General features: G+C 46.6%; 1 protein-coding gene across 1 annotated transcript; it reads right to left on the bottom strand.

Moving 5' to 3' along the window:
* Positions 1 to 285: 285 nt before the first annotated feature.
* Positions 286 to 12,392, bottom strand: LOC103714902 (sodium/hydrogen exchanger 1-like). Its single transcript, XM_039132620.1, has 14 exons — positions 11,876 to 12,392; positions 11,677 to 11,795; positions 10,490 to 10,587; positions 9,040 to 9,099; positions 8,874 to 8,920; positions 8,593 to 8,787; positions 8,410 to 8,456; positions 8,002 to 8,068; positions 7,776 to 7,876; positions 7,554 to 7,655; positions 3,001 to 3,139; positions 2,861 to 2,923; positions 2,110 to 2,193; positions 286 to 1,075 (listed from the first exon to the last, which is right to left on the bottom strand). The coding sequence occupies exons 1-14, from the start codon at positions 12,047 to 12,049 to the stop codon at positions 740 to 742; spliced, it is 1,632 nt and encodes a 543-aa protein (XP_038988548.1). The 5' UTR covers positions 12,050 to 12,392; the 3' UTR covers positions 286 to 739.
* Positions 12,393 to 26,223: the final 13,831 nt, after the last annotated feature.

The following is a 26,223-nucleotide window of genomic DNA, read 5'->3' as shown; positions in this document are numbered from 1 at the left end:
ATGCATTTATTTTAAGTTGGACCCGATGTCTTTATATTACGATATAAAGAATTGCAAAACAAATTAGATCATAGATAAAAGAGGCATCCCAATACACGAAACTTCCATCATTGTAGAGTCTAAAGTAGATTATATGTATACAACCTTAAATCAAGGTCATCGACGAATCTTGACTATTTTGGTCGAAAAAAATTATATTAAAAAAATTCCATAGATCAGGGCGATAATGGATACTGGTAGCTGTCTATGTCTAGCCAGACGGCTAATGCCCACAACAAGAGCAAGTGGCAGCCTTTACATGATCTAAATGTCTTTACATAATCTTATGGAACAAAACTATAGATACAGCAGAACAACACCTATTTCATGAATCATAATGCATTCGAGAACATAACTTACAGCCTAAAAATCACAGTTTTGAGTATACAAATATATTATGTACCAAAAAAAAAAAAAAGAGTATACAAATATATAGCACCATGACAAAGTCTGCAATTGCTGTACCTCATGCAAGTCCACAGGGACCTGCATCACTAGTCGGAGAACATACAGGAATGGGTAAGGGGAAAAAAGTATAGGACTCAGGGTAAACACAGCACTCCAACCTGCCAGGCCGGAACCTCGGAAAGTTCATACTGCTATGACCATTGACTGCATTTTCTCGTTATGCACCAACTACATGCATAGCCAGGAGAACTTCGATTTGGTTCCCTCTCCATCCGTTCCATGTCCTTTTGGTTCATTGCAATGCGTGGACACTTCTTTCAGCTGGTGAACCAGCAACGAATGGAACAAAACCTCGCCCACCAAACACGGGGCGCATGAAAGCATCATCAAACCTACGCCAGTAATGGTGAACGGAACGAGATGGTGCAGTGAGAAGCATACGCAGGCTTGTTGGGCGCTGGACATTTTGCCCTGTTTCCAATTCAGCTCCCTGTCCATTTCCAAGCAATGGGGAGAGGAAAGATTTAGGACTTGGAGGCCCGGATGACATGCTGGGATCCCTGCTGAGATGATTTGCGCATGGAGGCAGTAAAAACCTTATCAGAGGCTTTGTCATCAACCCAAACACCTAAGCAGCAATAGAAAATTAGCACACAGCCTGTTACACAATTAAAATATAGCAAAGTTCCCAACATAACAATCTACTACACGTGTTTTTCAAAGGAAAAAGAATGAATGCAAAAGATACTGATACATGTTGGGATCGAAATCTAAGTGATATATACTGATATAGAGCAAACATCTTGGCTGAATAACAAACTCCACATCTCCACTACCTGATGCTTTCATCCCACTACTAATGTATGCCAAAAAAAAATTAATAAAGAAAGCAGAGTATCTTGCCCTACCCTTTCTCCATGCCTCCACTTGCTCACATCTCTATAGACACTCCTATCTTTGATAAGCACATTCATCTTAGTTTAGTCCTTGTTCTCTCAAGGACAAAGCAACAGATGATCACCAGCCAGAATTGGAGTGTAATTACCAAGTTGCATTAAAAACAACAAGATACTCTAATCAGATGGGGATCACAGCAATCCATGCTTCATCTTATGTGCATTGCATGTGTGTACACCATGAGAGCCACAGCACCACTTCATTAACAGTAAATAAAACTATTAAAAGAATATCCAGCATAATCATATGGTTATTGAGTCAATGATATTAAGAGAAGATGCTATGGTAATATTACACATTTGGAAAATTTTGAGAATATGCTCAGATATAATAAGCAGAAACCATCCAGACACACACAAACACACAAGAAAGGTTAAAGTAGGGTACTGTTATGAAAGCAAAATTGACAGATACTACTACCAAAACAATATTGGCCATTATCAGAAAAATTGGACACCTTTTAATTGATCAGTGAGCTCATGCAGCTCAAATCAAATAACAGGAACCAAGTCCATGGAAAGCCGCATTTCTTTTTTTAGATGACGAATTACTGATGAACCATGAATGAAAAGAGTGTTACATAACATTAGCAGCTAGTTGAATACTGCTTCGTGCTATTATTCAACCTCCCCTAGTTTTGACAACAAGCCACCATGAACTATGCAAGTGACAAGTATGCAAACTGAGAGGCGTAAGGTGTCTTACCACAGTGTTGAAGAGAACGACGGTGATAGTACTGGTGATCATGATTGCATTGCCACGCAATTGGGTATGGCCAGTCCTAGCAAACTGCACATATCATTACCATGTCTTGTCAATAAAAGAGCTCCTATAATATCGTAAGGCATTTACAGCATATAACTGGATCCCACTTCTAATATATCATACAAAAGCATAGTAATGTGCACACATATCCTTTTAGAGGATAACACTTCGGATTTCCTACTTGTAGTCTTATAGTTCCAAAGATCTCTTAGCTACAGATCCACTGGAACTTTTCGTATTTGGGGTACTTTAGGTTAATCTATGTATAATTTATTTTAAATGCAATAATCAAAATGCCCATGCAATTAAAACGATGAATACAGATGATCATTTCCCGGCGGAAATTAGAGGGGGAAAAGCCTGCATGAAGAAACTGATGAATAAGTTATGCACATACAGAATCTTTGCTCTCCAAAAGAAACAACAATCTAGATTCCTTTGCAGCAACCATGAAAATTTAAAGAGATGCTTGCTTCTCTGGTAAACCAGTGATACTCGTAAAAAGGCTGAGTGGTTCTTTCAAACAAAAAAACTACAGACCACTCATATCCAATAATATAACATGTTTACCTCTCTGAATATGGAACTACAAGCATAAGACTCCACAAATGGAGACACTAAAAAACAGGCAAATTCTTCTTTTTCATACAAAAGAAACATTAGATTTTGGAGGTAAAAGATCACATCTAACCTTATTATATGCAAGTGCAATTGATACTGCTCCTCTCATTAGACCAGCCCACCATATTATGACCTGTAGATTGAAATTTTAGAAGTTGTTCTCACATTTGACTTAATAGATATACAATAATTTGAGTCCCGAAAACTCACTTGCTGCTTAAAGGTGATTTTCTCATTTGGAGACTTCTTACTTAAGTTGGAAAGAAAAGATAGTGGGAAAACAAAAGCAGCTCTTCCAATCAATACCATACCTAGCAGAATTGAGCTGACAGCAACTGATTTTCCAGGGCTGCATGGCAGGATAAATATTAGAAGCTACCAATGAAATCAAATTAATAACCAAGGAACAACTTATATGCCCAACATATATAAAGTTCACTGTTTAAGTAAGTTTAATAGTAAATATGGACCTCTTGTTTTCAATATTATAGTCTAATTATAGCCCATGGTTTTCTATTTTTCTTGATATATGTGACTGCATAAAAAGAGAGATGTAAGGGTGCAGCCAACTGCAGATTTATCTTCTACTTTTCCTTCTGTTCCTTAGTACTAGAATGGCTCCATTGAACTTACCGCATTACATAGTAATATTATATATTAATATCTTGATAGATCCATCATGTCTTTCAGTGAGAGGCTAGTGGCAAAACTATGTTTATTTATAATTCTTAAAAGCCAGGTATTACCATTTCAGGTTTGAAATTCAAAATTCAATGCAAAAAAAATCTAAGAATAGAAGAAATTTTATTGCTATTTTTGTAATCCCAATTGCTCATCAATTTATCATCCTATTTAGAGTTGGGCAACAACTGCAGCCTTCATAGTTGAAGGTGTTGGGAAGTAGGTATGCCCTAAAAAGCCATTTGCATATTAAACATTGTATTTTGAGATATCACATAGGTATATCTTCTATTTATAGTCATAAACAGCTAAAGGTTATTTCACATATTAGTCTTTGAGGGGGACAAAGACCACAAGTGTCACTTATGGGTAGAATGACCAAGTAGACAGTTGTGTATTCTGCAGGAAGTATTGGATCATTCTACACTTCAAGATGGTTCACAACTATGGATGAGGTTGGGCATCGCACTCATATGGCTACCATTATGTACAATGTCCAATAATAAATTGGAGTGGCTATTTTTTTCATAAGCATCAAAATAGTTGATCTTGAACTGATACATGAGTGAGCTTCACACTGAACCATCAATGGGACACAGCCACCTCTTGGAAACCATTGTTGAAGATGACATTCTCATAAAGCGATCCCCTGATTTGGGGGCGCGACTACCCACTATGATTTTGGTTTAGTGAAATGGCAGACTAGTTTACCATGTCATGTCATGAGTGAGGAATAAGGATTGTCCAATAAAGAACCTGTCTATGATTTCATCCACATTAGAAAAGAGACATGGTCAAGTATGGAATCTTGATACCAAGCTATGTTTTAATCGAATCATTTTCATATTAAATAATATATTTATTTTGAATAAAACCAAACGTATTTATTTTGAAAATGGTTTTGCACGCATATCAATTTTTAGTTGTATTTGATAAATCCAAAATTATGATGGGCCATGAAATTAATTATTTATGGATTTGAAATGGCATATATTTTCAGAATGATTAATCGAGCATAAAGGAAGGTGTAGGGACTGAATTGCAAGAATAAATGCTATGCATGAAGAGAGACTTTTCTATCCATTCTACTAGAATTAGCACAATCATACATATTTATACATAAGGAGGCTAGCCCTCCTCGCTGCATTGTGACCATGGCACACATATTAAGTAAGAGAGGACATGTTAGATTAGAAATCCAATTAACATTCGATGCTATACATGTTCGTCTTTTTATCGTTTCACTAAATATCTATTGAGTTCTCGCACTTGGGTAAAATATGATTGCACAGATAGACTAGACCCTTGGCATAGGGGTTGGTTCAAGTAGGCTGGATAACCCAAATTGGCTGTGTTTATGGGTTGGATCCAAACCACAGGCCTAGGGCTTCACTAAGTGCTTGGCCCATTGGGGTTTCCCTAGGTTCTGCCCACTTATCTAGAGTTTTCCTTGGAGTGGTGTCCATCCTACCATAAATAGGAGGGGCATGTGGGGCTTTAGGGTATGCGTTAAGGTTTCTCATGTTGAGTCTCAGGAAAGAGATCTCACGGTAGCCGCCTACTAGAAAGATGACAGAGAGAAGGAAGATTGAAGGAAGAAAGACAGAGATCCAAGTAATTCTTAGAGGGCCTGTCGAGTGTTGAATACTCTGTGTGGTGCCTAGAGAAGTCTTCATCCATTTACTTCTATCTTGTAATGCTCTAACCTCTTCTTGGAGGCATTAATCTATGATCTAATACATGCAACTATCTTTCTTGGTGATTTATCTAAAGTTCCACTTTAAATCTTCCATTGCACCATGATGCCAGACTACATTAGTGTCCTTCAGAAAGTACTGCATTGCTGTTTGATTTCAGCAAGCTAAATCATTGTTTGAAAATGAAAACTCAGGAAATCTAAAACTTGGTAGTCCCAATATCCTTTTGGATATCAGATTTGAGATCATCCTGCATCAACCAATGTGGCAATTTTTATAGCCATATCTAATGGCAATTCAGAAGCTAAATCATGCCCTAGATAGTAGTGCTTAATATCATGGGTCAAGTTTACTTGTTGATGTTGTGATCTTCTAATTACTGTTTGTAGCCAGATGACACACTCATATAGACTCCTTAATAGCTCCATGCAAGAACACACTTTCAACATCCAATGGATGCTTGTCCCATTATCTACAACAACTGACTAAAAATTCTTGTTTAAACTAGGCATCCTTTGCAGGGTTTTTGCATGAACATATTTTAGTATAGAGTCTATTCCTCTGGCTCTACCTCAACCTAAATTTTTACCTCTAAACTTTCATCAGTTTAAAACTTAAAAAATATGCTTATTTACAGCTCACTGGCGTCATCTCTTTGAAATGTGCCACCACCTCCTATTCTACATTTTTCTGCAAAGTTTACACCTCCATAACTTTCCATTATTTTGGATGAACTATACTCCTTTTACGATCTAATTGATAACAAACGAAAAGTGTAGTGAACATAAAATAATGTTAAAAGAGAGCTGCATGAAAAAAATATATATTTGTCAGGGTAAGAGGTACAATTCTCTTATATTTCTTAAAACAATAGGAAGCCTAAAAGCACGGATATCGGATTCATAGTAGACCACTTGGTCTGAGGGTGATTGAGGTTCTACAATACTTATTTGCTTGTCTTGGCCTCAGTTCTTGTTTATCCACGACCAATAGAATTTCTTTCATGACTATTGGTTCCAGAAAATTCACCCTAAGAAACTATATGGGCAAGAAGTAAATGCTGAATCGAACTTCTGAAAATGCAGACATTGAATAACCGGCAACTTTGCTACTAAACTCGCCCAGAAGTCAATCTTCTGCAATGGTAGGGCGGACCCTTGCAGGTTGAATCCATGCAATAAAAACCTTTTAAAGTGGTGGACTATAACAGCATATACCTTTTCTGCACAAAATACACTGCACAGGACTGCAGGTTCTATCATTTGTTGTTCTATAAATGTCAAAGCCAAGGTCTGCTGCCGACTTGGACCATCCCGTACCAACCATATTATATCGATAATGTATCCGTATGCTACCGAGGTTCGATTTGATATATGAGTCGAATTAGTTCGTAATGGTCCAAATCAAGCAAAACTGTTTCGACCCAATACCGACCATCCTGCCCAATTTCAAGCAGTACCATGGCTGAAAGTAAGAAAAAGTATTGAAAACCTATCTTAGAATGGGGTACATACTGACCTTACCGTACCGAACCGTTAACATACCCGTATGGTTCTTGGTACCGATTTTGCGGATCTTAGTCACAGTTGTTCAAAAAAGCTAACAGAGCCTAAAGCATTCGAGAAAAAGAACAACTTCGACTAGGGGTTAAAAAAAGGACCCATTATGTTCCGCATCATTGTATTTCAATGCAGCCGTGTAGGCTATATTAACCCATCCACCAGAACATACATCGGTAAGATCATGTTTTCTTTAAACGTATGGTTGCAATTCTAATTAAAATAGGGAATAAAATAGATCAATCTGAAATTTTTTAGGTGATTCTTGAAGACATGATGCTATAAGTACTTGAATATAAACCTAAGGTTCCAAGATGTCTATAATAGATTAAGAAGTTAGAAGCCTCATACATAGAAAATGACAGATAAGGCCCCGATAGTAATCATGAGACGTAGAAAATGACAGCTAAGGCCCTGATAGTAATCATGAGATGCATGCAAAACATTAACTCAATGTGACTTCATGATAGAAGACATCAATGATGCAATGTCTAACATATATGTTTTTGTGTGATTAATTCATATGATTTACGTTCAAGAAGTACTATTTTTGAAACTAAAAACTGATCATGTTTTTTCATCAGAAACCAAAATGACAATACGAGCCAACCTAAAGTAGCATTTCATATCACAAGCATGAAACATGGACAGATGAACAGTGTCAATGCAATCATGCATTGAGACCTTGCTTATACCATACTGAGATCTCCTTCCTATTCTAATTATATAAAAAAATTTAGAGCAATTCAAAGAAACTACAGCATTCGGCTCACAAGAAGTTTCCTAGTCCACAAACATTCATCTAAGAATGTGACATATACCATACCTGTTACTGGCCACTTTCCACTTTTCAATGTCTAATGCATCCATGCCAACATAAAGAAAGAGAAAAATCTCTGCAATAAAAGACAATGTTGCAAAGGCATGCCTGAGACAGTAAGTCAAAAAGCAATCTATTAATATCATAACATCAACAGTGAGAGAAGGAACAAGTAAAACATGAGAAGCAGTAGTTTATATAGCAAGGAGCTATCAAGAAATTGCATACTTGGTGGTAACTCTGGAACTTTCTGTCACATTATGCCAAGTATAGTGCGACATTACTATTCCACAGAAGAACACTGTTAGAATACCGCTTAAATCTAATAGCTGCAACAAGAAACAAGTTGTCAGTGATGTGTTTAACTTAGTAAATAAAATATCAAGCATCATGGAGACAAGGGAAAGCCAGACTGTTTCTAAATATGTTTGTTGATTTAAAAGAAGACACTCACTTCTGCCAGCATATAGGAAAGGTAAGCCATAAGTATCATAATTGCAACTTCACGATCAGTAGAATGTCTGTATTAAATGGAAATATAAGCAATGAGATCTTTAGCAGAAAACAGGAAAATTTGATTTTGCTTTTGATAGTATCACATCATGTTGCTACGTTATAAAATAATATAAATAACTACAAAAGGGTGCTGCAATTATCAGTGTTTTATTTTAAGTACGGAAAGCATAAGAAAAGAAAAAACTGCAGCACCAATCCAGTTCTTTCAGTACTCCTACACTAATAAATTTTTTCCACAGCTAACCATAACCATCCAGCCATATTCCAACTATTTGAGGTTGGCTTTATGGTAACTACAATGCAAAAGAAAACACTAAGAGAAGTTTAGGTTTCTTGCATCACCAACCTGCCAAAATACAACTTTTTGATGATATAAGCACTAAACAATCCAGCCTGCAGAAGAAAGAGAACAAATATCAGCCAAACATAGAACTCTGGCCATTTGGAAAAGGATACAGAAAAGTTGCAAGTTGGAGGGCATATTTCTTTTATGAAAATGAACTACATTACAGAAGCATAACAAACTTACAAATGCTCCAAGAAAGGTGCTGGTAAAGAATAGATACAAGAAGTTTGCAACAAACTTCAAAACAGTAACAGCATCAATATTTCCTAGATCAAAGTTTTGGATTGCATTAAAAAGCACTATTGAAGTGGCATCATTTACAACACCTTCGCCAAAAACCAGGCTATAAAGTAAAGGCGTCTCATCCTGACTGAGAACCTGTTTTTCAAGTACACAATTTCCAAATATGGTAAGCTATTATATCTTAAGCTTTGCCTATAACACAAATTTGAGATGTTCAGAACCTGCAAGGTGCAAACAGAATCTGTTGCAGAAAAGATCGCTCCAAGTGCTGCAAATATATAAATAGAAGGAAGTTTGAGAGCTCAGGAAACAAGTGATAGCAAAAAAAGAATACAAGAACTGAGGTAAAAAATATAGAAGCAAAGAGCGTGCAATAAGAGAGCTTACCAAGATAATCTCCAATTTCCAGAACACCTATATCCATTTTTTTAATTATTCCTATTGCTCCTGGACAATAGATGAAGGTCGAGAAATAAATGTGATGCATCATATAGAAAAACAGCAGTTTGTATACTTTTCTCTTCCTTAGAGATTCCCTAATCTTTAAAAATATTCCTCTTAGAATCAGGCCTTCTTGAGATTCCAGAACAACACCTCCAGTATCACTCTCGTTGAGTTTCCACACTGGAGACCACTTAAAATGCTACTCTTAGAAGACACTCCATATCATGTTTCAGTATATTGTTTAGATTACTCACGTGGATCAGAATAATATGATAATATAGGGAAAATGCAATTTGTCTGACTTCCTAAAGATTAATAGTTACAGGTTAAATCTTTTGCTTACTGTTCGCACTGACTACAAAATTATCAATTAAACTAGTAATACGTTACTCCCATGATGAGATCTATGAGAGGCTCCAAACTGAAATCCCTTCTATCCTATTATCGTTCCGTTTAGCTCATAGCAGTTCTGAAATGTCTTAGCAATATCACATGAAGAAAAGTTTTGCCATGGTCAAGAAAAGGCTCGGCTTGCTTCTCACTCGGAAATAAACCCAAAGAGAAAGAAAAATAAAATCACGGGAGCGAGCAGAAAAACGCAAAACAAACTTGGTTGGAACACCATTATACCATGTAAAAGCCACTATCTGCTAGCAGGGCAGCAGGGTTAAATTTTTATCACGAAAAAATATGGGCCCACATTCAGCTAAGGGCAAGCATCAATTACACCTAAATTCATACTTCCTTACTTTTCTCTAATTAGATAAATTCAGATTTTCATAGTTGACTATTTTCAGAGGATATGTTTGCCAGCAGAAATGCAGTTAGGAAAAAAAGGAAGATGGAGACATGATGATAAATTTTACAAAGAAATATTTCAAATTCTTTGAAATCTTCTGAATTTTCAAATCCCATGCCTATTTTAAGATTTAAAAAGTTTGAAAACTTTTGATGCATTCTGATTTTGTTTCTGCCCACATCAATCTTCTGGGACAATTCTTCATATCTTATATTTTTTAGCCTCCTAACTGAATGCTTAATAAATCGATCAGCCAAACTAATTTCACCCAGTGCCATCTTGAAAACTAGATGCTCAATGAGCCGTGCCTGAATTTTCTTGAACTCAGAACTGCAGCATGCATGTATTCGGAAAAGCTATTTAATCAACTCAGAATACGCCCTTATAAGAGGATCATAAACTACCTGAACAAGTGCAATACTAAGGTTTCTGTCTTGCAGACATCAAAGTCAACAAAAGACAATTTCTGATAAATACAACATTTGCCATGTTACGGTTTCATGGCATAGAAGCTTATGCAGTTGCATTTATGCTGAAATTCTTTTCCTTGGAATATTTATAGTGCAATTAAATACAAAGAGATCGAGAACTTACCAAGTGAAATAATAATAAAGGAGATCAGTGTTCCAACTGCACCAAACAGCATAATTGTCATGAAGTTGCGGAAGAACCGTTTCTTTTTTACTTGAAACCTGGTGCATAAGAAAATTGGTCAGAATTGTAACATACATTTAAAATGAATGCTCATTGTCAACATTCAAGACTTCCGGTTTTAACAAGATCTGCATAACCAACAGGTGCAAAAATAACGTACAGCTAAATTTATAAGAATAAAGCAGAAACTGCACTTAATACATATTTTTCTGAAATTTGGGCAATATGAAACTTTGGTGTGATGGCTTAAGTGAAGTGCAAGTTGACTCCCTTGTACCGGGTTCTGGATACATCAAGGTTATTTAAACATTTCTGCATTGAAGATAGGTAATTCAAAATTTGCCATTTTGAAACCCAGGATTGCACATTTGGGGATTTTGTTATGAAATGAACTGCTAGCTATTTCGAGCAGACTAATTGACATGTTAGGAGAGAGGATATATCATAGCCAATAGGAGGCTAATTGACATGAACACGCTTGAGTTTGAGAAGTATAATGTCCTTAGCTATCCAATTTTTTATTCTCAAGTTTTACAATTGGGATATGAGCCTATGTTCGACACCTTATTTGTTGCTGTCAGAGAAATGGCTAAACAAGCTCTTTACTATTATATTTTGCAAAAATCATCTTCTATTAACATCAAGTATCATCAGATAACGTATATTTTCTAAATTCTTACTCATATAACTCCTAATACATAGCCAAATAAACTTACATGCAGATAAGATAGCAATAACAACAAAGTTAGGCATCAGCTAAGTGAAAATGAAGGGACGATGAGGATTGTCATGTTGGCACTATCCTCAGTCCCTCACTGCCTGGAAATCTTACCATCTTAAGCCCTAATTAAGGCAGGGCCTAGAGTTGAAATGCCCACCACGGGTAATCAAAGTTTTGCCAAGAATAACCCAAGGTTCAGTTACAAAATATTTAAATGTAGATAAGACCAAAATTGGCTCCAATAGTAAAACTTAAAAACTGAACTTGGGTGCATCTTGCATAAAAAAAAAAGGCAGAAAAAAAAACCAAATCCAACATTATTAGCAAGTTAAAACTAAATTTAACCCTAAATCAGAAAACAGTTGTGAAGCAAGAAATGGAGGTACAGCTATCCAACAAAACTTACCCAGCATTGAAAATAATTGGCGGAAGCAAGTATATGAAGAAGAGTTCTTCACTGAAGACTAGAAGATGCGAACTCTTTCCTTTAGTAGTTAGAAGAATAATCACTCCAGTGCCCAGCCCCTGACATCAAACCAGTCCAATTAAACTAAATTTCTGCAATAAAGACCAAAAGATTAAATCTTTATCCCCATAGAACTCACGATAAGAAGGGCAGTGATGGACTCGTTCATCCACCGATTCTCTTCCAGCAAGTGGCCGATCACTATACACGCGCACAGCAGCGCCACGAAGAGATTGATCGACGCCACCGACATGTGATCAGACTCCGAGAGGACCCCAAGTTTGATCAGCACCGACCCCAAGTGCACCGCCATGGCCCTCCCAGCACCTGCGCCCCAAAATACCAAACCTCACCACAACAAAGCGCGAATCCGATGCTCTATGTCTCCAGGGAGTCCATTCCCCGGGATCTCCCGCTCGGCTCACGAATTCGATGCTTGGGGTCGAATCCTGGACGGTTTTTTGCAGAGGAGAAAATCTCGGGATTGTGGATTCGATTCGAGAATTCAATAGGGAAGGAATTTTAATGACGGAATCTAAAGATCTTTTAGGGCTTTTTGGTTGGAGATCAGAACTAGGAGGGATCTTTCCTCCCTCGGATGATTGAAACCAGAGGTGTTACTACGAATGGTGTCGTGGACGGCGCGGCGGAGGGAGATGGGAGTGGTACTACGTGGCAGCCTTTCATGCTGCTGTTTTCTGTTCTAATGGCGCAGATGATCGATCCATGGTCTCTCCAGCTGACTGCCGTCGCCGGTCAACCTAGTCTTTTGAACGAGCGCATAGAAATTAATTGACCGTCCGTTATTAATCTGACGGGAAAGAAGGCTATCGCATATAAATGAGAAGGGGAGGAAAATCTTCGTTTGGCGGCTTGCACCGTTGTCAGTGGCCGTTGGATCGAGAGATCGGGAAGACGAGTGTCCGTTGGATGAGAAGGATTGGCTAACAGGGCCCCATCTTGATAGATCTGCGGGTTCTGGTGTGCTTCGTGCTGTAGCCGTTAGATCGTTCGATCAGACGGTTAGGATGAGCGACGTGAGGACCAAGGAAGGGAAGCTTGGCTTTGTTCGACTCGTGGTACGTTTTGATTGGATATATTTGGTGTTTGCTAAACGGTGTAGTAGAGAGTGTCCCCAAGACGCAAATGAAGGATCTCGAAGACTCCCAGTAGCCTCCAACCCACGGCTCCAAAATCGAAAATGCTTGCCGCGAGTCCAGGGAAAATGCTTGCCGCGAGTCCAGGGAAATCGCATAGTTTTTATATACGCTGCAACCGTTCAGATGAATTCCCCCAAATGTCTGACAATAAAACAGCAATCCAGCCTGCTACTCGCATTTTTCTTCTTAAAAAAAAAAAAAACGAACCAACCTTGCTTGATAGGTGCTTCACACAAAAAGAAACTCTACACCATTGATGTGGTAGCCCAATAACAGCATAGCCTTACTTCCAATTAAATGGTTTCGAGTTCGAAACGTACGGATGTTGATTAAATTGTGGAGACCGGATGCTTCCTACTTGGACGCGGGTTTGGAAGAGCGTATCGCTCTGCTGGTAGCCTTCGTGGTGCCAGGTGTGACGTACTCACACGGATGGAGAGGGTATGAGTAAAACCGGCCAGAGTGCCCAACACACGGTCATTTCTGCCCGCATCGAATATTCTCCTAGCGAGGTGGAAGCCCAGTGGAGGTTGCTACGCGGGAGTGAGCTTGTCCCTTCCTCCCCCCTTCCCCTTTTTCAAAGCAAAAAAGAAGAAGAAGAAGAAGAAGAAGAAGAAACTCTACTAGATTTCTCAAATTGAGCCACCAATAACATATATTTTCAAGGATAGGTATATTAGTGCTTGATGGAACAATATTTATCATGCAAGAAACATACTGCTATTGAAGAACCTGATGTCATGTAAAGAGTCATGATATCGGTCGGTCGCTTATTTCAACGGGCAAACCTTGCAAAACTTGATAATTAGAAATAATACCCATGCTTGTAGGTCTAGAAATCAATATTGTTGAGTCATCTTCGTTGATTTTGATAGACACGTCCAATGAAAATTTCTAATCAATCACTCTATCCTTGCATTGCTCCATGCGTTGTTGAGCTTGTGAAAAAAAAACACCAGAATATGTCAAACCTACGCAGGATATTGTTCATATTATGTTGCTTCACATTAGACATCCTCTTAGAGCTACCAACGAAGTTAATCGCTTGTCCTTGATGAAGTGCATTACCTTCTATCACTTAATTTCCCATGGCAATCTTTCTTATTGCAATCAAAGTTGTCCAAACTTTCTTGGTATTCTCATAGTTTCAGGATATATGCTTGCAATCTTAATTTGTCTAGCATCAAATGTTGCCCTTACTTAGCATCTATAGAATATAGCATGGGTGACTTGTTGCTATAGTTTTCAGTGAAATAATTGGATCCAAGGCTATGATGAAAATTATAATCACTTCTCTCAATAAAATAAAACAGCTGTTATCATCTTAAGAAAAACAAACATGCTATTACCACACTTATTAGTCATGATCCTCATTGTCCTAAGTGATGATGAGCACTAGTGATATGTTTTTTATCATCTCATTATAAAATATAATCCTTAGTTTGTTCAAATCCTAGCTGTTCAAAACTATTATATTCCCTCAATCACTATAGTGTCCTCAATCTTCTATCACTTTCATTAAAGAACAATTTTCAAGCAAATTGACCTCCACATTCCCAATGGCCCATTTTATTCCTTCGTTCAACATTATAATTGTGAGTTATGGCTAGATTCCAAAACCATGCATGTATTTCTTTAACATGTTTTAGTAAAAGTAGTCTGGACCAACCATATTTTATTCTCATCACTTGCGTTGAGAAGCTACTTCTGAAGAAGAGTTATTGACTAATTTTATTAATGAACAAAGCTTTCTATATATTCGAGACATAGTTTGTGTGCCTCGGACTCAATTTATTCCTTGGGAAGAACCTGATGCAACAAGTTATTCCATATGGAACTTTAATAACAACTTCTCTCTTTCCCTTTCCACCTCTCCTCCCAAGAGAAAATGACTACAATAGGGTGGACCATGGGTTATGGGCCTTAGAGATCAAACCAAAACAATAAACCTTAGTCATGTATAGATTTTTTTAGGAAATTATATAACACTATTTATTGAATTGCAATATGGATTGCTTAGAGCCAAATGTTATTTTATGATTGTGATTCTTCAAGTTATGGATCAGCAATGATTATAGATGCAAGATGATAGTTTTAAGGGTTTTTTAGATACAAAATATTGCCTCCTATAGAATAAAGAAAAGCAATACCATGACATGGACCTCTTTGGCATTAAGGAATTGCACAAAAAATGGGAAGTCTACTCAGTACCCTAACGTCGAAACTTAAACTAGGCCCAGGACCATGACAAGCTTGACCAAGATCAATCCAAAGACATGAATTTTGAGATAAGAGCTAGACTAATTTTGTGTCTCATCTCAGATAGGTTTACCTTTGTCTATTGGATATCATTTTGCCTTTTGTTTTGCATCAATAATTGTTGTTTTGCTTATAAGGAAAAAAGAATGAATATACTTCATAAAAATAGTAATAACCTTTGGTTATTTTATTAGTAAAAATTAAAAGGTAATATAATCCGCATAACACAAAACAAAAGGTGGAAAACTAAAGTTGTGTAACTTGACCATTCATTTTTGTTGCATGATATAATTTACAATTGACCTAAATAACAATTGATTTTGTTACGGGGGAACTAAGCCGCCATGCTCCACGTGACCGGCACGCGCGCCCATGAAGACTACGGCTGTCCTTTGATCCAGCAATCCGACCCCGAGTCGGACATCTTCGGCTCCACAGCCCGACCTCGAGTCGGCTGCCCTTCGATCCAGCAGTCCGGCCCCGAGTCGGACATCTTCGGTTTCGCAGCCCGACCCCGAGTCGGCTGCCCCTTAATCTAGCAATCCGACCCCAAGTCGGATATCCTCAGCACCGCAGCCCGACCCCGAGTCGGCTGCCCCCTGATCCAGCACTCCGACCCCGAGTCGGAGATCTCTTGATAACGACAGGCTGCTTCCCAGAGGCACGCCGAGGCCTCCTGCTCCACTACTCCCTGCAACGGCTGTATCCGATGCTGTTCCACGATCTCCTGTATCAGCCGTACAAAGCGGAACTCCACTACGCCCTGTCATGGCCGTACCCAGCGCTGCTCCACGACGCCCTGTAACGGCCATGTCAGTGGCCACTCCATCGCGCCCCACGATGACAAACCCCCTGAGAGACCCCCCAGCCAGGTATATATGCGGCTGGGGGGAGAAGGGGGGGTAAGCAATATCTTCCAGAGCACTCTCTTGCTTGCTATTATCATTTCTCCTCCTCCTCCAATCTCCTCTGACTTGATCGTCGGAGGGCCCCCGCTACCCCAGTGGTGGTGCGAGGCTTGCTTGCAGGTTTCCCGGTGGAAGGTGGAGCACAATCAACATCGACCAAGGCAGCTCAGACGGAGTCCCGTTCACACCGCTGTGCCAATCGTTCTCGGTTTGGACCACCAGCAACAGTTGGCGCTAGAGGAAGGGCCTGATCTCAGAGCGATCGTAATGGCACGGCGAGGTGGTCGTGGAGTTTCCAATGCCTCCGGTCGCGGGGCCTCTCGCGCCTCCGGCCGGGAGGCCGCTGCGTCTCCAACACATTCTCAGCAACACTCCACCATTCCACCCCCCATTCAGATGGTCGAAGCCGCTCAGTTCGACCAGTTAGCCCAGCAGGTTCGCACCCTCGCGGAGGCAGTGCAGAACCTGCAGGGTGTGATGTCTCGAGCGCCACAGCGGGCCCAGGAGCCGCTGCCCCCCGAGCGCTCACCTGTCTTCCTCAACCCGCGCTCCTTCCTCTCCCATGGGGAGGAGCGCCGGCGCGAGGAAAGTTCTCAAGCACGGTCCATTCTGCCAGGACCTTCTCATCGAAGCTGCGCGGGGTACGAGAGGCGGACCCGGGCGCGTTCTCCGACCCCCCAGTCCTCGAGGGGCCCGCACTCCAGTCGGTCCCCCTCGCGCCGCTCCTTGTCTCCCACCCACCGGTCGCGCTCCCTGGACCGGCGGGTGGACGATCTCCACAGACAACTCCAGGTCCTGAAGGGCCACTCCAAAGATCTCTTCGCCGACTTGGAGATCTCCTCCCAACCGGCGCTTGCCTCGAGGATCCTGCGGACCCCAAATCCGCCGGGATTCAAAATGCCGGCGATCGAGCCCTATGACGGGGCGGCGGACCCGCGGGATCACGTGGAGAGTTTCAGGACTCTTATGCTCCTCCATGGAGCATCAGATCCCCTCCTCTGCAAGGCCTTCCCGGCGACCCTCCGTGGCCCAGCCAGGGCGTGGTTCGCCGGCCTGGAGGCTGACTCTATCCAGTCCTTTGACCAGTTCACTCGCCTCTTCATCAGCCATTTCGCCGTCAGTAGCCGGCGGCGATTGGTTTCCGACTCCCTCTTTGATGTCCGGCAAAACGAGGGAGAAAGCCTGCGGGATTACCTTACCCGCTTCAACAAGGCTACATTGGAGGTCCGGAACCTGAGCCAGGAGGTGGCTCTCTCAGCCCTGAAGCGTGGCTTCCGGAAGGGCAGACTCACCTTCTCCCTGGACAAACGCCTGCCGCGGAGCTTCCAGGAGCTGTTGTCTCGGGCGAACCAGTATGCAGACGCCGAGGAGGCAGCCGCCCACCGGAACAAGGAGGCCGCCGAGGCCCCTCTAAAGCTCGGGAAGAAAAGGCGAAAAGAGGCACCCCAGAGGAGGAGCCCGACGCCTCAACATCGGCGCAGAAGCCCGTCACCGGCGAGGAACCACGGCGCCCCACGCCCTCGTTCTCCGCACCGACGCTTCAACCGGTACACCCCACTCCTGGCCCCCCGGGCCCAGATCCTTATGGAGGTCAAGGGGCGGGAGAACCTCCCGGTCCCGAGGCAGATAAAGAAAATCCCTGGGAGGAGGCCCTCTCGGGCGTACTGTGAGTACCACCGAGACCACGGCCACGATACCGAAGACTGCTTCCAGCTTCGGGACGAGATCGAGGCTCTCATCCGCCGAGGGCGTCTCGGTCGATATGTAAACGACCGACGTCCCCCCGCAGACCCGCGTCCGGCCGACCCGGCCCCTCAGGAGCCTCGGGAGCAGAATCGACCCGTCGCGGGCGTAATCCACACCATCACTGGGGGCTGCTCTCGGCCCGTGAGAAACGCAGGGGGCTCGGTGGAAGCATCAGGGGTGGCCGTCGCGAAGAGGCAGCGGGTCGGAAATGTAATCACCTTTTGTGATGAGGATGTAAAGGGGGTTCAGACCCCCCATGATGATGCCATGGTGATCTCCCTCACTATGGCGAACTATGATGTAAGGCGTGCCCCAAGGATAGCTTTCCGCTTCCACGGATAGACCAACTGGTCGACGCGACTTCCGGATATCAGCTGCTGTCTTTCATGGACGCCTTCTCCGGCTCCAACCAAATAATGATGGCTCCACAGGACGAGGAGAAAACTGCCTTTATAACAGACCGGGGGCTGTACTGTTACAAGGTAATGCCCTTTGGTCTGAAGAATGCTGGCGCCACTTACCAGCGCCTCGTCAATAAAATCTTCAAGGAGGGGAGACGTGATCCCGGATGAAACGCCTAGAGCGGAGTTCCGCCGGGGAGAACCTCCTTGTTGATCCCAGATGAAACGGCTAGTTGGCTGAAGTCACGAGGGGCGCGCCTCCCGTTCCTTCGGCAGGAGTCTCTCAGCCATGCGCCAGAGAGAAGGTCCACGATCCATGGCAACTTGAATAGCTCCGGCTTGGCAAACTCCATCGCACCTGCACCTGTATTTATAGCCAAACTGCAGCCCCCCGGTCGTTCCGATGCGGGTGGCTCCCATAAATGCGGACGCATTGAATCCGGAGCCGTTCTGGCTCTCGAGGCGTATCTTTCCGTGATTTCCTAAGCGTCATTCTCCTTAATCGCATTCTTTGTGCAGGACACTCCGGGTGGCACGTACCCCTAGGTCCACATATCTCCGCTCGCGCCCAGGCCGCATCCGCCTCGAAGAACGCGCGCGTCGCGGCCGCTTAACTGATACTCCTCGCAAGCAGCAACTGGCGATCCGATTTCCCAGGTAACGCATCAATTAGCGTTTAATGCCCTTCTGGTGTTCCCCAGGCAACGCTTGGAGAAGAGGAGAAACACGATCGCAGCTGGCCACGGAGAAACCCCGTCGGGCTGCAAGCGACAGGCGCATGGCCAACGAGCGGAATTTCCCGAGGCACGGCCCTCGGATGCCAGGCTAACCCGATGATCATCCCGGGAGCAGACTAGCCTGAAGCCCCGACCGGTCGCCTTGGCTTGCGCCAGCCTTGGCCGACCAACGAGCGGAATCTTCCGAGGCTCGGCCCTCGGATGCCAGGCTAACCCGATGATCATCCCGGGAGCAGACTAGCCTGAAGCCCCGACCGGTCGCCTCGGCTTGCGCCAGCCTTGGCCGACCAACGAGCGGAATCTCACGAGGCTCGGCCCTCGGATGCCAGGCTAACCCGATGATCATCCCGGGAGCAGACTAGCCTGAAGCCCCGACCGGTCGCCTTGGCTTGCGCCAGCCTTGGCCGACCAACGAGCGGAATCTTCCGAGGCTCGGCCCTCGGATGCCAGGCTAACCCGATGATCATCCCGGGAGCAGACTAGCCTGAAGCCCCGACCGGTCGCCTTGGCTTGCGCCAGCCTTGGCCGACCAACGAGCGGAATCTCTCGAGGCACGGCCCTCGGATGCCAGGCTAACCCGATGACCATTCCGGGACCAGACTAGCCTGAAGCCCCGACCGGTCGCCTTGGCTTGCGCCAGCCTTGGCCGACCAACGAGCGGAATCTCCCGAGGCTCGGCCCTCGGATGCCAGGCTAACCCGATGATCATCCCGGAGCAGACTAGCCTGAAGCCCCGACCGGTCGCCTTGGCTTGCGCCAGCCTTGGCCGACCAACGAGCGGAATCTCCCGAGGCTCGGCCCTCGGATGCCAGGCTAACCCGATGACCATCCCGGGACCAGACTAGCCTGAAGCCCCGACCGGTCGCCTCGGCTTGCGCCAGCCTTGGCCGACCGACGAGCGGAATTTCCTGAGGCCTAACCCTCGGATGCCTGGCTTAGTGCCGGAAGAATTTCCTGAGGCCTAACCCTCGGATGCCTGGCTTAATGCCGGAAGAATTTCCTGAGGCCTAACCCTCGGATGCCTGGCTTAGGGCCGGAAGAATTTCCTGAGGCCTAACCCTCGGATGCCTGGCTTAGTGCCGGAAGAATTTCCTGAGGCCTAACCCTCGGATGCCTGGCTTAGCGCCGGAAGAATTTCCTGAGGCCCAACCCTCGGATGCCTGGCTTAGTGCCGGAAGAATTTCCTGGGGCCTAACCCTCGGATGCCTGGCTTAGCGCCGGAAGAATTTCCTGAGGCCTAACCCTCGGACGCCTGGCTTAGTGCCGGAAGAATTTCCTGAGGCCTAACCCTCGGATGCCTGGCTTAGGGCCGGAAGAACTTCGAGAGTCAGGAGTCGGCAAGACGCTGCCAAGAGTTAAAAAGAAAAAAAAAGAGGAGGACGAAAGCGAGATGAAGAAACATTCGACTTGTATTAATTTTTATTGTTTCAGGGCCAAGGCCCATACAATTTGGCAAAACGCCGACATACAAAAAAAGAGGACAACGAAAGGTACAAGAGGTCAGCTTGGAGGAACCCCCGGGTCGGGAGCGTCGGGCTCATCCGCAGGGGGTAGGGAGGCGGTAGGAGAATCAGCAGGCGATGGCGCCGGAGAGGAGTCGAGAAGGGAAATCCCACTCAGGTCAACTTCGGGGTACTTAGCCGACACCCTTGCCAGGCCCTCCTCGAAGCCTAAGATGAAGGATTCGGACCCCGCATCCGACGCGTCACGGATGAACTCGTCAGACTGACGATAGGCCCGTACCGCCTCCGACATATCACGGGTGAACTCGGCGGACTGACGATAAGCCTGTACCGCCTGGCGCCCGATCTCCGCACTCTTCTCGGCCAGCGCCGCCTCTGCTCGCTCCGTAATCTGAGCCTTAGCCTCCAAGACCTTCGCCACAATCCGGTCTTCAGCCTCGGAGGAGACCCTCAGCAGATTAGCCTGAGCCTCCTTATGCTTCGCCTCGGCAGCAGTGCGAGCGGCTTCAGCTTCCTCCAGGCGCGAACGGAGCTCTTGGTCGTTCGCGCGGGACCTCTCCAAGGCTGACTCCAATTCGCCCAGTTTGGCTTCAAGAGACCGGGTTCGGTTGCGGGCGCTGTCGGCAGACCGCTGAGCCTTCTCCCACCTCTCTCGATAGTCCACGACCTTCCGGGACTGCTTTTCAGCTCGTTCCTCCGCCTTCTTAACCCTGCTTTCGAGGCCCGAGGCGACTTTGAGTTGCTCCCGAGCTTCCAACAGTTGCTTCTCGAGGGCGGCGAAGCCGAGTGCCCGCTCTTCGGCCTCCCGGAGCCTCGCCTCGAGGTCCCCGGTCGTCCTGCCCGCCACAGCCTGGCCTCCCTCTTCCACTGCTTTCAGTCGGTCCTCGGCCTTCGCCAGAAGCCCCGCCTGTTCCTTGTAGCACTCCTCTAAACGGATCATGTACTGGGCGAGCTAAGAGATAGGAAAAGTGAGGGCGTCAGGCGGAGAACAACAGAGCTAATAAATGGTGAAAAGTGGCCAGAAGAACACTCACCGACATGAGACAGACGCAGCTGGCAGCCCCGACGTCAGAGACCCCCAACTCCCGGACCCGCCGACGGTCCTTCTCCAGCAGCACTGTTTCGATGAGGTTTCGGGCGCCATCGGTAGTGAAGGCCGACCCCGATTTCTCCCCGGAGCCGGATGGTGGTTCTGCAGCCTTACCCTTATCCATCGCCTGGGGAAGAGTCCTGCTGATTGTGCTCGGGGCGGGGGTCACTCCAGGAATTGATAGGGCCCCGCTCGGCCGGGGCCTCGGCGCGTCCCTCCTCGAATCATCAGGAGCCGGCTGAGTCGAAGGCCGGGCCGGGGACCGATCACGTCCGACCCGTCCGTCTTGAGCGGGCTCGGATGATACCTCCGGAATAGCGGCAGTCTCACCACCGGAGGGCTGATACAGCGTCAGCTGCCGGTCCGTGCCCACGGCGTCTCCCTGATCGGTGGGCCCGGACTCGTCGGTCGGCGTCGGAGGCACCTCCTTGCGGGACTTCTTCGCCGGCGGGGCCCCGCTCGGAGGAGCTCGTTTCCTCCTCCGGACCGCTTCCAGTAGGGACGACCTACCAACAGCCGGTCCCTTGTCCGACCGCATGACGTCGTCAATCTCTGCAACAAGAACGAGATGGTCGAGGGCTGAGAAACCGAAGGAAAGAACGAGACGAAAGAGGAGAAAAGAGTCAAAAAAGAAATGGTAGCGGGCTCACGGTCGGTGGGGACCGAGCTCAGACCGACATTCACCAAGGTATCTTCGGAAATAAGGCGGGCCACCGGGGGGAGCTGGCCCTCGGCAACCAACCCCTTCAAGGCGGCCAAGCCATCGGATTCCTCCCTCGACAGTCTCGATAGGCCGATCGGGGACTTCATCGGCGTCTCCCAGGTCGCCCTGATTTCCCAAGAGGGATCTACATCGATGAAGAAGAAACGCTCCTTCCAGCCGTGAATGGAGGAAGGAGCCTCTTTGACGAGGCCGCACCCTCGCCGCGCCGCAAAGCACCACCACCCTTTGTCCTGGGGGTGGCCACTCAGGCCGTAGAACTCCCAAAAAATATTCAGAGTGGCGGAAATCTCGTGCATGCGGCAGAGAACCTGGAAGACCGTCAGGGCACGCCACGAGTTCGGCACCAGTTGCGTCGGCGCAACTCTTAAACCCCGGAGTACCTGCACGACTAAGTCCGAAGGGGGAAAGCGGAACCCGGCCTGGAGAATGCCCTCATTGATGGCGATCTTCCCTGGAGGAGGATGGGACATCCTCTCCTCAGGCCCCGGGAGCGTAACGTTGCAGGCCTCGGGAAGGTGGTACCGAGCCACGAGTTTGTCTAAGTCTTCGGCGACCAGCTCCGACTTAATGTGGTCTGCTCTCACTTCGCCCATTCCTAATGGCCAATAAACCTACGGTCAGGACGGGGACAAGAAGGGGGGAAAGACCGGGACGACTGGGGTACACTAGTACAAAAGGAGAAAGTATGGAGAGCCCTAAGTAGAAGAATGGGGTAACTCACCGGAAGAGAAGGAAGAACGGCTCCGAGAGCGTCAAAGGAGAAGCAAGCGAACAGTCCGACGGCAACAACGGCAGCGCAAAGGGGAAACTCGAAAATGTCTGTAAAGAGGAAGACGGACGGGGGAGGGCCCCCGGTTAAATAGGCGGAAAGGCGGGTGATGCCTCGATGACGCCAGAGGACGCCTGGCCGCCGAAGGGTCGCTCGCGCCCAAAGGCGAATCGACACCATTAAGGAAGGATGTCCGCCGAAATCCTCAGACTGCCAGGTCAGCAACAACCGCCATACGCCATAAAGAAGGCGGGGAGCTCGAAGCGCGCGCGCCTCTCCGAGGGATGGCGGCAATCTCGAAGCATCACTCCCTTCACCCGTTCCCCTTCTGGTTCCAGGCTCGGAAGTGGGGGGCTACTGTTACGGGGGAACTAAGCCGCCATGCTCCACGTGACCGGCACGCGCGCCCATGAAGACTACGGCTGTCCTTTGATCCAGCAATCCGACCCCGAGTCGGACATCTTCGGCTCCACAGCCCGACCTCGAGTCGGCTGCCCTTCGATCCAGCAGTCCGGCCCCGAGTCGGACATCTTCGGCTTCGCAGCCCGACCCCGAGTCGGCTGCCCCTTAATCTAGCAATCCGACCCCAAGTCGGATATCCTCAGCACCGCAGCCCGACCCCGAGTCGGCTGCCCCCTGATCTAGCACTCCGACCCCGAGTCGGAGATCTCTTGATAACGACAGGCTGCTTCCCAGAGGCACGCCGAGGCCTCCTGCTCCACTACTCCCTGCAACGGCTGTATCCGATGCTGTTCCACGATCTCCTGTATCAGCCGTACAAAGCGGAACTCCACTACGCCCTGTCATGGCCGTACCCAGCGCTGCTCCACGACGCCCTGTAACGGCCATGTCAGTGGCCACTCCATCGCGCCCCACGATGACAAACCCCCCTGAGAGACCCCCCAGCCAGGTATATATGCGGCTGGGGGGAGAAGGGGGGGGGGTAAGCAATATCTTCCAGAGCACTCTCTTGCTTGCTATTATCATTTCTCCTCCTCCTCCAATCTCCTCTGACTTGATCGTCGGAGGGCCCCCGCTACCCCAGTGGTTGTGCGAGGCTTGCTTGCAGGTTTTCCGGTGGAAGGTGGAGCACAATCAACATCGACCAAGGCAGCTCAGACGGAGTCCCGTTCACACCGCTGTGCCAATCGTTCTCGGTTTGGACCACCAGCAACAGATTTGATATAAAACTTATAAAATGAACTGGTTCCATAATATCACATTCACATGGCATCCAAGTTATTCATTTTACGACAAAGTTAAGCTAAACCTATGCTTCATTGCATCTCTCCTATAAAATTTTATGCAAAATGTCATGTCCCAAATCCAAAGCATAACAGATGCTGCATACCTGCATGATGGACCATACAAACATGCAAGACTAGAGATCATATCAAAACAATAATGATCTTGAAAATTAATTTAATCCAGATCTTATACAAATAATTCTTACAATCAACTATTCCAAAGTGACATAAGTCAACATATGCCAACTGTTGGGGGAAAAATATGTCACCACGCTTGCCCGAGTAGGGGCCGACCGAGCAGATCCCCTCCGAGCAGGGGCCGACCGAGCAAATCCCCTCCGAGCAGGGGCCGACCGAGCAGCCCCCCTCCGACCTGTAGGCGGTCGAGCAGACCCTCTTCGACCTAGAAGCATCCAAATAGCTCTACCAACCCAAAGACGCCCGACCTGCGCGCTGAGGTCACATCCTCCCGCAGCACGACCGGAGGGCTACGTTTTGCCTTCGTCAACGATTAATGTGTATGGGTCCTGCAGGCTTCCGGTTCACTCAACAATCAAAGCGCATGGCACCTGCAGGCCCTCAGCCTACTCAACAATTAAAGCGTATAGCTTCCGTTGCCTACGGACGTCGCGCCTCTTACGGCAAACCTGCTTAGTTACGAATGATGACATGACTCCACGACGACTTAAGAGCTTTGGCCTAATCTCATATAGTAACAGCATTGATTCACACGATTGAGCATTAATTTCTACTGCATGCCCAATTGTACGACAGACCATTTGCCCCGTCACATCACAGGTAATCCAGCCCCCTCTATAAAAGGGGAACTTCTCCATTTTAAGGGGGGAAGATTTGAAACCCTGACTATTCATTGCTACGGTTCATTCAGATACTTGCCCCCTCTGACTTAAGCATCGGAGGGCCGGCGCCGGAAACTTCGGTCACCGGCTTCTTGCAGGTCCTCCGGAGGACGCCGTGCGCCATCGGACCGCCACTCCCCAATTCTCACCGGAGCTCCTCCTTCCTGGCCCATTGGTCGCCCCCGGGTCCAAATTCCAGCAACAGTTGGCGCTAGAGGAAGGGCCCGAGTCGCGGCCATGAAGCTGAGAAGCAAGGGAGCTTCTAATGCCTCCCGACGTCCTCCACCTAGCCCTGGACACTCTGTCCAGAACTCACCGCCTCCGGCTGACTCGACTCCCCAAATTCGGCCGAAACAGTTTGATGCCCTGGTGCAACAAGTTCAGGCCTTGGCCGCTGTTGTCCAAGGCCTGCAACCCAGGGGCGTCCTGACAGCACCGTTCCCTCAGGCCCCGGTCCAGCCGGTGCCCCCTGTAAGCGGATCGGCCCTCCAAAGCCAAGATCCCCACGCCCAGGCATCCCCCTGGAGAGAACCTCCAGTGAGGGGTCCCGGTGACTGGCCGCAACCGTCAGAAGCTGAGTTAGCCCCGGGGCAACCCGCGCCTGAGCGGACCACCGTGGTGATCCCCCAGAGCGATGAGCTCGACAAGAAAGTCGAGAAGTTGGAGCGCTAGATCGAGGTGCTCCACGGTAGAAAGGCAGGATGTGACGGCGACTTCGAGTTTACCACGAGGTCTCCCTTCTCCCAACAAATCGAGGATGAGCCGATCCTGCCGAGGTTCAAAATGCCCCAGGTGGAGCCCTATAACGGCACAACCGACCCCCTCGACCATCTGGAAAGTTACCGGGCCCTGATGGCGCTGCAGGGATCCTCGGAGGCCATGCTCTACAAGGCCTTCCCGGCAACACTTCGGGGAGCAGCTCGGCTTTGGTTCGCCGGGCTGAAACCCAGCACAGTTTCCTCTTTCGAGCAGCTCGGCAAGCAGTTCGCCACCAACTTTGCTGCCAGCCGACCCCAACGGCGGACTTCAGACTCCCTCCTCGACATAAAGCAAAGGGAGGGGGAGTCGCTCCGGAAATATTTGGACCGTTTCACTGCCGCAACTTGGAAGGTCCACGAGCTCA

This window comes from Phoenix dactylifera, chromosome 12 (genome assembly GCF_009389715.1).
Source record: "Phoenix dactylifera cultivar Barhee BC4 chromosome 12, palm_55x_up_171113_PBpolish2nd_filt_p, whole genome shotgun sequence".
Classification (NCBI taxonomy): domain Eukaryota; kingdom Viridiplantae; phylum Streptophyta; class Magnoliopsida; order Arecales; family Arecaceae; genus Phoenix; species Phoenix dactylifera.
Note: the sequence above shows the minus strand (reverse complement) of the source record. Positions and strands in the feature narration are given on the sequence as shown.